At 43.2% G+C, this 14290-nt stretch overlaps 1 protein-coding gene across 9 annotated transcripts in view; it reads right to left on the bottom strand.

Annotated features, from left to right (window-relative positions):
* Positions 1-14290, bottom strand: part of LOC147246705 (ryanodine receptor 3) — a 98497-nt gene that overhangs the window by 1361 nt on the left and 82846 nt on the right. For 7 of the 9 annotated variants that reach the window (XM_086183418.1, XM_086183415.1, XM_086183417.1 and 4 more), the window contains 28 exons: positions 12241-12350; positions 11886-11937; positions 11740-11796; positions 11553-11652; positions 11390-11469; positions 11237-11313; positions 10582-10655; positions 9773-9790; positions 9124-9204; positions 8949-9037; positions 8734-8862; positions 8529-8633; positions 7601-7682; positions 6190-7499; positions 5991-6049; positions 5161-5335; positions 4973-5059; positions 4687-4884; positions 4394-4524; positions 4244-4286; positions 4008-4135; positions 3863-3923; positions 3604-3750; positions 2440-2574; positions 2203-2359; positions 2054-2118; positions 1265-1365; positions 532-583 (listed from right to left, as the gene is read on the bottom strand). In XM_086183418.1, coding sequence (XP_086039544.1) covers positions 532-583; positions 1265-1365; positions 2054-2118; positions 2203-2359; positions 2440-2574; positions 3604-3750; positions 3863-3923; positions 4008-4135; positions 4244-4286; positions 4394-4524; positions 4687-4884; positions 4973-5059; positions 5161-5335; positions 5991-6049; positions 6190-7499; positions 7601-7682; positions 8529-8633; positions 8734-8862; positions 8949-9037; positions 9124-9204; positions 9773-9790; positions 10582-10655; positions 11237-11313; positions 11390-11469; positions 11553-11652; positions 11740-11796; positions 11886-11937; positions 12241-12350 — 3903 coding nt within the window. The remainder of the gene's footprint in view (positions 1-531; positions 584-1264; positions 1366-2053; positions 2119-2202; positions 2360-2439; positions 2575-3603; positions 3751-3862; positions 3924-4007; positions 4136-4243; positions 4287-4393; positions 4525-4686; positions 4885-4972; positions 5060-5160; positions 5336-5990; positions 6050-6189; positions 7500-7600; positions 7683-8528; positions 8634-8733; positions 8863-8948; positions 9038-9123; positions 9205-9772; positions 9791-10581; positions 10656-11236; positions 11314-11389; positions 11470-11552; positions 11653-11739; positions 11797-11885; positions 11938-12240; positions 12351-14290) is intronic. The other 2 variants (XM_086183419.1, XM_086183413.1) reach the window with 1 other exon arrangement.

Genomic DNA, 14290 nt, shown 5'->3' on the forward strand with positions numbered 1-14290 from the left:
CACTGGACTGGAAAAAGATATTATGAAGCTAACAGACCCACTGACCACATTAGAAAGCTCAATATTTATGTGTCTGTTGAGATTAGATATGATTTAAATGACTGAAGCACATTACACATGGATTCTACCAGCTGATGCTAACAGCTGATTGGCTAGCATCCTTGATGTGTGTTTTCCTGATGCGGGCAATGTTAACTCACTTAAAGGCATACTGCTACATGGATAATAAATGTCTGTTTAGAAATGTTAATTTATGCACAAATAGGCTCATCTTATGATTTATAGATCAGGTGTTTTGTAAACTGGGTCAGAGTGATTTGTCTTTTAAGAAGTGGGTCCCCAGACACAAAAAAAGCATAGAAAAAAATGCAATTAATAGAAAGTAATTGCAATTTAAATGGTAAATAAGACCAAAAATATAGCACTAAACATTCTTTTGGTTATTCAGCCCTGGTGCCGCCACAGGATGATAATTGTGGTTTTGTTTATAGTTCCTAGGAGAAAGGTCATTTGTGAATAATAACACAGTACCTGGCCGGTGTGCTCCGTCTCATCCTTGTTGATAAGGTACATCAGGAAAAACCTTTAGAAAAAGTCAATGAGGCAAAACAAAAATGTCACACAAACACACACACGTACGCACAAAAGCAAGCAAGCATCTTATCAGTTAAAAAAGTAGACAGGGTAATGCTGAGACACGTTTGATCACAACAGGAAATGTCAGGGTCGGTGTCACCAGGAGGCATCAGCACTGCGCCGTCCCCTATTCGTCACCAAATCACCTGTTGTTTCCCAAATCAAGTGTAAATGGCGACGGGCCGGCGTATCTCTGCGGGCATCCCAGCGTGCCAAATCATGATGAATACGATATGAGATCACGCTATCACAAACCTATTTTCCAATAAAGTTCATGGCATTAAATAGTAATGAGGCAACATAATGAGGCCGCTCTCATATCCTGCGGCCAGCTGACTGTGAGCGCCAATGGACTGAGACTGTCTATTGTCCCGAGCTTTAGAGGAACACTGGATAACAGGGAGTGCCGGGAAACACAGAGACAGATGGAAAGAATACCTGATGGGCTCTAGTGATCTGGATCACCGAGGCTATTAGCAACTTTGGCCCTAATACTGCTGCGGCGTGCTGATGCCATCAATCATGTGGTTAGATTACAGAGAGAAGGCCGAACACAGATGACACCGCCGATCACTTCCACATCTGATCAGAAAGGTTTCAGGTGAAATTCACGGAGGCGGGTACTCACAGGTAGTTGGCCAGATTGTGCTCTTGCAGGGTGTGAGTCTCGAAGCCGTGAGGTGTCGTGTCGAAGTAGTCGTTACCGATGCCACATATGAAACACTTGGTCTGACGGCAGAGAGGCAGGACGACGTAATTTTGTAATAGGACACAATTTTACACATAACAGCAGACGTATTTGTTCTGTTTCGCCTGACTCTTGCTAGAGATGCTGAGGGACGGGTGAAGCATACCAGAGTCTTTGTGTTTGTGTTTCAGTCAAATGTGCAAAAACAATTAAGGCATACAGCACTTTGTGTTCCAAAACAGGTGCATGTATGTAAGTGAGCACCTTTCAGTAATTAATAGTAGAATTGAAATGTTAAATGTGTGTTTTGATGTGTTTACACATGCACTGTGAGCGCAACTCAGTGTGTGTACGTGTGCGTTTAAGTGTGTCATCTGAGCAGGTTTGGTTTTGCAAAACATTGACTAGGTGGTCATAAACTGAGAAAAGGGTGTAGGAATTATTAATTGCTGTATTTTTGGACAACTGAAGCAGTAAAGCTGCTTCAAGACACAGCCCTCGCTTCCAAAAGGTGTTATGAGCTCGGTTTGCATAATTAGCAAAAAAAACAAACAAACAAACAAAACAGTCAAATATATCAAAGATGCAACATTAAAGAAGGGAAGGGGAAACTCCAGAAGTGTGAGTGTGCACGAACTTTGTGGAATTCAAAGCTTGAACGGGATGTAAAAAGCGTGAGGGTTTTTCAGCGAGCTGTTTGATGATGAACGTGGCGGCGGATGCTCTCACCTCCATGTCCTCTTTGACTTGTTCCTGCTGGTCTCTCAGCTCTCCAAACGCATCGATGATCAAACCTGCAACCACAAAGGAATCGCCGTTAGCACATCAGGTACTTTTGCGGCATCACCTCTCACATCCTGAACATAACGTGTACGCACCCTGGATGATGGCCAGGAGGATGACGATGACGAAGAAGAAGAAGGTGATGTCAAATAGGATGCGGTAGAGCTCGTAGGGGTCGCCTGCCGGGTCCTCGATCTCGTCTCCGATGCCTCCTCCCGCTCTCACGCCCACGTACATGTGGAACAGGTAGCACTGAGGAGGAAGTAGGACACTCACTTGTCACCCAAACATCATGAAGCACGTTACTGATTTGAGGCGTGTTTGATCCTTACGGTCATCATGTCGTCACACTTCATGTCAGGCTCGTCCTCATCCTCACTCTTGTTGTAGAACTTCCTGAAGAAGTTGAAGGCCACCACAGTGTAGAGATAGACCACGACGGCCAGCAGACCCACCGTCAGCACCAGCTAGACACAAACACACACACACACACACACACACACACACACACACACACACACACACACACACACACAAACAGACAAACCACTGGTGAGCGGCAGTGACGCTCACATCTGTTGTGTTTTTAGTAAAAATCTATCGAAATTAGTCTTATTTGACATCTGACTCAAAGCTCTGTTAAGATGCAGCTCAAACTAAACCAGCAGCAGCAACGGTGAGCGCAGAAGTAAACAGCCTTTCTATTGACAGCATGATTGATCTGCCCGCCGGCACCAGGTGAGGGAGGTGGCGGCCATTCTTAGCAGCCCAATTTCACTGTACTTCCACCTTTAGAGATTTGGCTGACATTAATTTTCGATTCGCGCCTCTGGTCAATGAGAATCTGCGCGAGGACTCACAGTCACCAGAGGAATTTAAATGAAGGCATTAGAGCCTTTTGACCTTAAACGTCTGACATGTTTGCTGGTAAGGAGATGCCACGTCTGGATTCTGCCGAGCAAAAATTTATCATCTGAGCTTCAAATGTGAGAATAAATACATGTAGGTGTCTTAAACTATCATCACATTTATTAGTCTGAAAAGAAAGAGCAGCACTACGATGTATAGATGTTCACTGGCTTTTTTGTTGTCGTCTGAAGACATGTAACAAGTAATTGATGGCAGACACGCAAGTTGCTGATGCTGTCTGTGACTCCATTAACTCAAGATTCGCTTATCCGAGTGATGTCACACTTGATGTGTGTGTTGCTGGTTCCTCTACGAAGGCAGGGGCAGAGTCTGAGGGTCTGGGGTCTGAGATCAATGTCAGAGATTGCCAAGGAGATTTTGTGATGTCATGCATACCATTGTCCCGCCCCTCAAACAACAGGCACCACCATAGCTGAATTAATCCATGATGACTGTTGACTACAGTAATAGATTACTTATACCAGTGAGGGATGATCTCAGAAGCTCAAACCCAGCCACTAACTACTGACTCTGTAGTGACCCCTACTGCTTAGAGGAAGAGCTGCATCCTCCTCCTTCCTCCTCACCTGTTTGCCGTTATGTGTGACAGAGGAGAGGATGGTGCGGAGGGTCTTGAATCCCATGGCGATGTCCAACAGATGGGCAGCAAAGAAGAAGTTGTTGTAGTGTCCCAGAATGGACATGGTTGTGTACCAAACCAGGTAGAGGAAGGACTGGTGAAAAAAGCAAACCAAAAAGCAAGTCTCATCATTTCATCTGTCAACGCTCCCGTTATCCCACAAAAGCGTTAAAAATTACTCATCGAAAAGTATTTTTAAAACTTACATTGTCTGTAAACACAACACCCATTTTCCAGACATGGTATTTAGTATCGATGGAGCTCAGCCTGTCAACAGAGAGGAGTTGATATGAGGACTCGGATTTTTCTCGTTGACCTCTGTTTTTTGCCTCGGTCACTCTAATCTCTCACCACGACACCAGTGACGCCTCCTTGGTGACAGCTTCCTCAGTGGGATTGAAATCCAGAGCACTTTTGTCCAAGCCCAGCAACTCTGCAATCCTCTCTGCTCCGTACAGGTCTCCGTACTTTTTGATCACCTGCAAAAATTAACAGAATGACGATAATTGTAGATGGCAGTTCATAAAAACCCATCTGAATTCACTTTTTCATGCATAAAAGAGTTTGGTTGAAACAGACCAACTTACTTTGCGTTTGACAAATTTATCCCAGTAGTTGTTGGGGAAGGATCTGACCAAAAAAACAAAAACAAAAAAAAAAAACCACAAAAAACACAACAAATTAAAAGTGAACTTTTGTTTTTAAAAGCTTCAGTTTAATAAGTGTAGCTGACTTACGGCGTGTTAATGACCAGTCGGTCCCACTGCCCCTTGATGTCATCGTCTGATGGCTGTTCTGTGATATAGAGGCCGGCGAACTCCAGCTTTCTGGCTATCTCCTTCTCACGCTTGAAGACCACCAGAGGCACCTTGGACACACAGAGAAGTTGTAAAGAAAATTATATACATTTGTTGTGTGCACAGTCTGTGTAATGCAACAGGAAGTGAGTGTACAACCACAACAGAATTAATAACTGAAACTAGAGCTAAACTACCTTAGAGGTTGTAATTGTTTTACTTTGTCAGTGTACCTTCAGGTAGTAGTATCCCACTACACACAAGAAAGATATGATAGTGTGTAATATGGCCAGGCAGCGGAGTGTTGGCGCCATGTAGCCTGTACTCTCCTGCAGGACAAAGTACTCCAGCGCACCCTCTTCTTCCTCCTCCTCCCCAGCTTGACCTCGACCATCCCAAGGGTCTTCATCGTCTGAGTAATCACCGGTCACCTGAGGGAAAACACGTTGTTTTTTTTGTTTGTTTGTTTGTTTGTTTGACTCTTTTACTGTGTAAACTGTACATGAACTTTGGCCTTACTTTGTAGAAGAGGAGAATAAAGTTGATCGCAAAAGCAACAAAAAGTGCCAGGAAGCGGAGGTTGTAAAAGTTTCTGGCAAGGTAGTTCTGGAAAAAAAAAATTAAAAAAATTATAAATTGATTTTTGTTTTCACAAAATGGTTTAGTTACTCATAAACCTCGCTTCACATGGGGGAGGGAAGTCTGACCAGCATCTTGGTCTGGTAGATTTCCAAGCCAGCGAAGAAGCTAGCCATGAAGGCCTCTGGTGGTTCCTTCTTCTGACCGAGCCTCTTCTTGGGGGCTCTCCTCTCTTCCACTGAGAGGTCCGGAGGGCCTTCGTCTTTGGACTTGTCGTGGTCCTTCTTCTCTCCGTCCTCTGAGCTGCAACGATTAACTGACTGTCGGTGACGTGCTGACACACACACGGAGGCGGGGTTCTACATGTTGTATGTGTTCATAGCACAGTAGAGAACAGATACTGATACAAATCCTATACACAAATCTTCGTGATGCTGTTGTTTCAGCCACATTTTAATAATTTACTGCAACTGCTATCTTAACCGTGAATGATGCTATGAAGGTGAGTGCACCCCTGGATGATGTAATGTACTTCTGGTTTTCACTTAGAACTTCTTCAGCTTTGTTGTTTGAGACTACCTACATTATCCTAACCTAAATGAAAATGTAACCAATCATATTCTATTGTTTTTTCATGCATTTTTACACCTACAGAGTTTCTTAAAGTTGTATCAGCATACAAACCTAAATATCTAAGAAGGGAAGAATTCAAGATGAAATCCTGCTGTCAATATGTGCTTCCCTATTGGTTTAAATGTGGATCAAAAGAAATGATCAGTTGAAAGTATGTGTATATACACACAGTGTTTCTCGCAGTATTTCAGCAGGTAACCCATGACTTTCTCTGTTGATGTTGTAGGTTATCTTGAGGTGAAAAGATGAGTGACCACTTGACTAAACTTGAATTAAAATCGCTCATTCCATTAAATGAGTGACAAAAAAAAACAAGAACACTCACTCTCCTTTCTCTGAATCCGATTTGTAGTCTCCATTTGCCGCCCTCCTCTTTGCAGCCAACTATGACAAATGGATACATTTTGATAGGTTCATGGACGTGGGAGGATTTTATACCACTGCTGGTGGTGAAGTGTTTCATGTTCTCAAAAGTATATTAATCTTCATTTGGAATCAAGCAATAACTGAACAGAAGTACTGACCTGTGCCTTCTTCTGCTTGACAGCGCTGGCTATGGATGGAGCGTCGCCCACCACCACCTCAGACACATCCCCCAACCCTGGCTCCATCCCATGTTTCCCTTCCTTCTTGGGCTGTATGTTGAGTAACTCAGCCATCAGGTCTGCCTCTGCTGCTTCCCCCTGAGCCATCTGTCCCATCTCGGCCAGCGCTGACGCTTCACTGGCCTCCATCTTCTCTGTTTCTAACACATCCCCGTGGATCCCAAACTGAGTCGGGTCTGGCATGTTTCCCAAAATGTCGGTCACCTTCATGTTTTTAGCCCCTTCAACTAAACCACCCCCAAACATAGTAGTCCATAAGATGTGGAAGAAACCCCAAACCAGACTGTAGAAAAAGTGGAAGAGGCCCGTGATGATCATCCAGAAGAACGAGAAGAAGCCACACACCATCTCCTTCACACTCATCTTTCTGAATTTTCTGTACTGCCGTCTCATGCTCTTGAGAGTGAGCAACTGGCGGAAGTGGCAGAGGCTCTTCCTCATGGAGATGCAGGCGATTGTAAAGGCGGATGAAGACTCCAGCATCACGCTCTCCTCCTCCTCGTCCTGGTTCTCCACAACACTCTGGTTATCATCTTCATCTTCCTCTGGACGTTCAACTGGGTCCGGCTCAGAAATTTGAGACGCTAGCTGCATTTCAAAGATGGTGTCCTCGCAGAAGTTGACAAAGAGTTCCATCTTCTCACTTTCCCCGCCCTCATTCACCACATCAAAGATAAACTGCCGCTTTGACTCTTTGACCTGAGGCTTTTCCCACTGTGTCCGACTCGACTCGCTGATCTCAAAATAGACTCTCTCTATGCGCTTGGCTCCGCCCATGATTTCAATACGACCCAGATACGGTTCAAAGTAGCTCAGAACGCTCTCAGCTAGGTCAAGGAAGGTTGAGAGGCGAGCATCGTGGGGCATATGCTCCGACAGGTTGGTTAGCAACACAGCTACATTGAAGCCAATGTCTTTGGCAGGTTCATGAAATCTCTCCACAAACTGTTCGTAGTTGAACATGTCGTTCTCGTCAGCTTCAGCACAAGAGAGCAGAAACTCAATCTCAGACTGGGAATACTGCTTCTGGTTCTCCATGGACTTCTGGAAGTCCTTCTTAGAGATAAATCCTTTGCTCTCAGGGTCATAATCCTTAAAGCTGTCTGAGGTGGTCAAGTCCTTCAGTTTGAGAAACATGTCGAAAAATTTGAGGATCATCTCCACGTTGCTGGAAGATTCCACCAAGGTGTCCACCATTTGTTTTCCAATGGTGCCATTGACAACGTTACCTGTGTAGTAACAGAGACACACCCAACAATGCAGAATGAACAAAACTGCTGTGATCAACATGAAGAAAGTCATTAACGGAACGATGTGAAAGACATGAAACCTTCAAGAAGTGAGAGCATCATGACGATCATGTCCTTCTGCAAGTCCAGCAGCTCCTTCAACAATTCAATCTGACTGGAGTCCTGAAGCATGAAAAGAGACAGAAGAGAGAAACCTTGCATCTTGCACTCCACTAAATCACACAGACAAATGTCGGCCTTCCTGGAAGGATGTTGCATGTCGCATTGGGGGGGCTCAAGGCTGCCCGGGCGAGTTTAAGGGGGCTGACAAGCACCCTGCTGGGGCCCAGAAAACATCAATCCATCAGTTGCAGCCAGGGTTAATGTTGTTTCCCCGTCTAAGAACATATGGCTGGGTCAGACTGACACTTTGGGGTCTCTACGTATTCAGTAGTCCATAAATCTGAGGTGCCCTTCGATGCGCTAAATTCAAACCCCTCCACCTGCAACAGCTTCTGATGACCATGGGATGAGGTTAGATGGCCAGATTTCACCTGGCCTCCGGACTTATTGAGTACAGCGGAAATATCATGGATGTGCCATTTATCATACAGCTGAGAGGAGCAATAACATACCTGAGAGAGCTGCTGTAGTTTAGGTTTATTGTTGAGCCTAGAGGGACCTCTAGTGGTGACCTATACTTAGATGTTAAATAAGCTTTGCATTTCACATTTTAACTCAGCAAAATTCCAAAATTCATTTTGAGGAAAATATCACAATTATAAGTACTAATTATGTATTAGTTATTAACTGCGATGCATTTATGTATGAGTAGGATTTTAAAATCTTGATCCATAGTACTTAATAATCTCTTTTTATGACTATAACTTGTTTTAAATTTTACTGTAAATCTGAAAATCTAACCAACTACAGCTGCAGTGGAATAAAACGATTTCTTTCATCTCATCTATTAATACTGTACTTATCAACATCAGAGCTGGTCTTTTTTAGTGTCTCACATTTACTCACCTGGGATAATTTCATTTGCATGTTGGCAAAAACATGCAGGAACCCCACCACTGCATCCCACAGCCGGCTGTGTGCCAGACTCTGCTGGTTCCCGATACATGGACCCTGGGGCAAACACATAAGAAACATAGAGATCAGAAATATCCCGTTTATTTTTAGATTATTCCCATCATATTTGAAACCTGAATATAATGAGATATTGTACCTGTATGTACTCAGTTAAGGAGTTGAAGACCTGCTTAGCCACTGCTAGGGCTTTGGAGAAGTTCCTCTGACCAGCCTCATCAATAACATCCTTACCAGAGTAGTACCAGTAGAAATCACTGATCGATTCCTGATAGAAGAGAAATCAATACAGACACCATGAAAGACTGCATGAAATCGACTGTATGTTTCTGACTGTCTGGAGTAATATCATACCTGAAGTCTTAGGAGGTAGTCAACAGTAGTGATGATGATGTTGACAGTGGTTGTGTTTCCTGTCTGAGTCCTCAGGAAGTTCTGAAAGTCTACAGATGAAACCATCAGGAGGAACTGGTTGTGGAGGAGTGTTTTTAGCATCATCAAGCATCTAAAACGTCAAGCATCCACCTACCGTTGTTGTGGCCCTCACAGAGAAGCTGCAGAAACCTAAAGAGATCCTTAGTGAACTCATCATTCTGCAGAACCTTGGAACCTGGAGGGAAGAAATGATTTGATCTGTCCCTTTCAGTAAGAGGAAGGTGAAGAACTCTAATGTCAATACAGGCATGAAAGCTAGCATAGCTTTCACGTCCTCATAAAGCTGCTTTCTACTTGATAAATGGAATCAGAACTTTTAGGGCATCATCTCAGAAATAATAGGAATAAAACGGAGCTAAACACCAGCAAAGCTTTGTTGTTTCTTGCAAACAAAGCTTTGGGAGATCTTACTCTTATCTGGTTAGTATCGTGGAAGTTAAGGAAAGGAAAAGGCTGCATAAAAAATTCACAAGCACTGACTTCTTATAAAAGAAGAAGGAGAAAACTTGGAGTCATTTGGGTCACCTGACCACAGACTGAACAATGTACCCGGATGTTGTAGGTGCATGCATGTGTTCCTTTACTCCAGGGTTAAAAGAACGTGGTTTTATAGCATTCAGGGCAAAGAGGAGGAAGGTTGGGGAGGGGGGGGGGGGGGGGTAGAAAGATTTGGGATGGAATGAAGAAAGGAGTTAAGATGTCAGCATTGCATAGAATGAGTAGAATCTAAACCATGTATTTACCCCGCTCACTCACGTTGACTGCGACCGATGAGATTAAAAACATGATCAGAAGAAAACAAACACACAAAAGCAGACATAAGCAAAGGAGAAGACATCGATATTCAATCAGAGGAAGTAGGAACAGGAGAGAATGATAGCGCTATAGAAATATCTTAACATACTCACACTGACATGCGGTTACGGTTTTAAATACTGCTCACTTGGCAGGTGGTCAGACTATAGGTTAGACAGACTAACAGTCACCATCACTTATGCCTGGTTTTATGAGGTGGAAATGAACTGAGATATGCATGATAAAAACATAGTTATATATACTGTATGCAACCCATAAGATCAAATAGAGATTCTACAGTGGCTTTTCATGTGGATGTATTTGTGACTCTTAATTGATAGACAAGATCTGGACAGGACGTAGACATACAGTAGCACAGGGTTACCTGCGTGATGAAGATATTGATGACACACAAGAGACAAACGTGACATGGAGATGGGTTTGTGCAACCGCTTCAGAGCAAAAGAGAGTTTTGTCAAGCTAGCGGTGCGCCGAGTGTCATGTGGCCAGTCTGACTATGGAGTAAGAACTACATGAACCTGGATGAGACACAACGGGAGTCCTGCAGGTTTGCTTAGGTAAAGAGAAGTAAGTAAATCACAACTAGTTTATGTTCCAAAAGGGAAAAAAAAGTTACTTAGTTAATAAAGGTACATGGATCTATACCTTGTTAGGAGAATATACTGTATATTTTTTATATTATAAGCATAAAAAAAGAGTCCCTGACGGACTGTTTGCCTCTCTCCAGACCACTTACTTGATCCCTCTTCAGTTACCATCCCCAAACCTTCTGCTTTGTTTTGCCTCTCAAAAGCATTCAAGTCCAGGACACTGACAAAGAGGAAGTACACAGTCATTACCAATATTCCTTCAATTATTAATTGATGGTGCAGGTCAGAAATAAGAGAGCACCTGGTTGTCCTTACCTCTTCCAAGGAGGTTTGTGATCACTAGTGAGTTTGTTTTGGTTGATAGAAGGATAATGGACAGATTTTGATTAAATTTGAAGGAAAGACGATGTTACAAGGGGAAATGATGAACTGTTGCTCTAAGCCATTGCCTATTAGCTGAATATGTATATCTAAAAATGAATTTTTATGAACTAATTTCAAGGCTTCTGGGAAATGGTCTTGATGAGACCTGTTTTTGATATTATGGTTGATATCTCTGACATACTTTAACAGATTTTGATGAAATTCTTTGAGGCAATGTACTTTAATTTCATAGATTAAGCATGGAGCTCCTAGAGAGGGTGCGAATCCTGTTCTGGATCACTGATCTGAAAGAACTACGTTTGGTGGTTATGAGTTTCAGATTTTCACGATACTATGTTGATGTTCTGGATCCATGTAACCTCCTTGCCAGAGGTATGTGCTCTCTGTGTACTAACTAATTTGGTAAGTCATCATTACCTGCAAGACATCATTAGTCCAGATAAACTTTTGAAAAAGCCAACATCTCTTTTTTCCTTCAGGTAGTCCAGCATTTTCTGCATCAAGATAAAACTCCAGTAAGCGGATGCTATTATTTAATCAACTAATTTCTGCATGAGGAGCGATGAGTACCTGCTGGACCAGAATGTTTCCCCCATTGAGAATAGAGATGCCCAGCTTCAGGGTGAAAGTCACCATAGCATCAAGTCGCCCTGATGAGAACACGTAATAAATCATTATTACTGGAGAGGTGGCAGCTGTGTGAGGGTGCGCAGGTGAATATATAGTCTGCAACCTTTGCTGGCCCCGATCATCTGGAGCACCATCTCTGCAGCGCCGCGGTCGTGCAGTCGGGCCTGCTGGTACAACATCTTCTGTTTCTCCATTTCCTTTTCCTGTGGGGTGTAACATGCAGCATTGTTGCTTATTATACATAAACAAGGAGAAAAACAGGAGCAGAATTCCTGTGACATCAATAGCACCTCAAATGTTTTCTCTTTGCCTTCCTCGTCTTCCTCCTCTTCACCTTCAGCACAACTCTGCAGGAGAGAGAAAAGTAAGTACAACCTGTGCACTCTTTTGCTCAGCAGAATCAATTTGAGTCGAAGTAATTCAGAGAATGGAGTACCTTCGCCATCATATCTGCATAAGCAATATACAAGGGATCATCTTCCAAAGAGCTAACAGAGAAAACATGACAAATATCTGGTGGTTAGACCTTCTACCAGACGCCATCATATCTCATCTGTGAGTAATAAAGAAGCTGATGTGATAATATTAATAGCCGTTGCAATTTAATTAACGTAAGGAGTGAAAGAAAAAAAACTGAAGAAATTGACTGAATGTCTTTCCTAACATAAATATTATGGCTATAATCTCCCTTAATGCAACTCTTTATGAGCTGAGAGACAGGACTGAAGCAGTAGCATGGGTAGCCAGGTGTGTGTGTGTGTGTGTGTGTGTGTGTGGGGGGGGGGGTTTACCTGCACTCAGTCAGAGCATTGTGGCTGAAATGCAGAACGAGCTGGTGAAGAGGGTCTGGCATCTTCCTGACTTCCTCCTCTTCCTCCTCCTCCACTTTGGGTTGTGTTTTCTGGACAAATCCACACTGGTAAATACTGGAGCTCACGCCTGTCACATCAATATCATCTGAGCTCCTTGACTTACACACCACTTACCTTGGGAAAATGGAGCCGCATCAGACAACAGACAAGTGCGTGGACACTCTGGCGCCATGCAGGTGATAAAGCACAAGCATGGACTCAAGCACATCCACACACACACATACATGCTGACACACACACAGAGTTGCTGTTCTGACCTGGTGTTAACATGTGTCCTCAGTGAGTAAGGACTGAGTCCAGGTGTGAAGAGGACGCATTTAAATCCAACTGACCATGTGACCACAATCCTCCAGGAATGTGACCCGGGCCACATATAACCACCACACAGATTTCTTGATCTGGAGCATATAGATTTTGTTCTACAACAGCAAAGGACCAGCCTAGAAAAGAGTTGTGACGCCTTTGACGACAAATCCAAATCCAAAAAGTTTTGAGCATCAGATGGGGCAACTTCACCACAGGTGAGGGAGTCAGAACTCGAGCGTACGCAGGCATCACCTGACTGGCTGGAACAAGACTTCCATCTGACAGATTTGCCAATTGAACCCTATTGGACAGAGCTGGAGGGGACGCCTCCACGGTGTTGGAGCAACACACTGATGGTGCCTCGGGCATCGCTCAACACGAAAGCATCTACGTGAGTATTATCATAATTAGGATTACTTATTGCCTGACAGTGTTTAATGTGTGTGCCATCTTGGATAATTCGGTAATAAATAGATCCAAGAAATACACCCAGTCTGTGTTGCTCCAATTTCTTTCTCTTCTGCTTTTAATTTCCGATTAACTGGGGACAGAAAAAAATTCCATCACTGCATCCAACTGCTCTCTATCCTATTAAAGGATGACAGCCGGCCTTTCTTCATCGGCAATCAACTTACTGCAGAGCTATAACAAAGCAGATGGATCATCCAAAAGAAGATGTTACCTGAGATAACATTTAAATGTCAGTGTTCTAAATAAATGTTAGTGCAGAATCTAAGGAAAAAAAAAAAAAAACATGATGTAGAGACCATGTTTCATTTTGCATGATTTGCTGCTTGTAATGAATACAGGCTGTTGTGGGAAAATACGCTGGCTAAAAATAACGAAGCATTTGGTCTCTGTAAACAGAAAGAGTGTAATGTAGGGGTTTATGTGCATGTACAGCGGGGAAGTGCGATCCAATCACAAGCAGTCACTCGAGACGCACATAGAGAAGCACTCCAATGCCAGAGGCGAAACCGTGCCGGTGATCACTCAGGACACAGGTTAACGGCAGGTCTGGACAGGGACTTGAACACACAGGGGGTGACGTTCGGCAGCTGTTCAGGTGGTAGAATGGAATTAAGCATGAGTCTCCATGAGCCCAGTTATCAGACTCTGTGGTCTATTTATACAGGAGCAGACGCATTGGAACTATTTCTCTCTGAGGGATTGCTGCAAATAGTTTTATTTGATTGGCTGGGCAATGAAGTCTTTTTCTTCATTTTCTTTTGTGATTCCCCGTGGCTTCAATTCCAGTTCATGTGCAAAATCTACAACTATAAAACAAGAGAAAGACTGCTGTATTAATTCACACAAAATTACAGGTAAAGAGCAATTTGTGTGCCTGCTTCTAAAGTAGCAGCGTGATGGCTTCTGATCACATTCATTGGAATCTATGTTCAACTCAATTTCATAAAGCCTCTAAGCATATTTTCAGCATTAATATACATAAAGCGTAGACTCCCATAAATGTTTTATGAGGTTGTAAAGGAACCAGGTATCATCTGCTTCCACTACAACAATTTCAGTGCATAACACTGAAATTATATGACTGTGAAATTTTGAGGAAGACTGATGTCTTTGGTAAGCTGAAACATCCTGATTGGATGCTCTCTTACCTTTGTTGGGTGGAACTGTTGCACTGCAAAACAGTTCTCCCAAG

Source organism: Aulostomus chinensis, chromosome 17 (genome assembly GCF_037954235.1).
Source record: "Aulostomus chinensis isolate RoL2024-O1b breed Wild chromosome 17, RoL_Achi_v1.0, whole genome shotgun sequence".
In the NCBI taxonomy this organism is placed as follows: domain Eukaryota; kingdom Metazoa; phylum Chordata; class Actinopteri; order Syngnathiformes; family Aulostomidae; genus Aulostomus; species Aulostomus chinensis.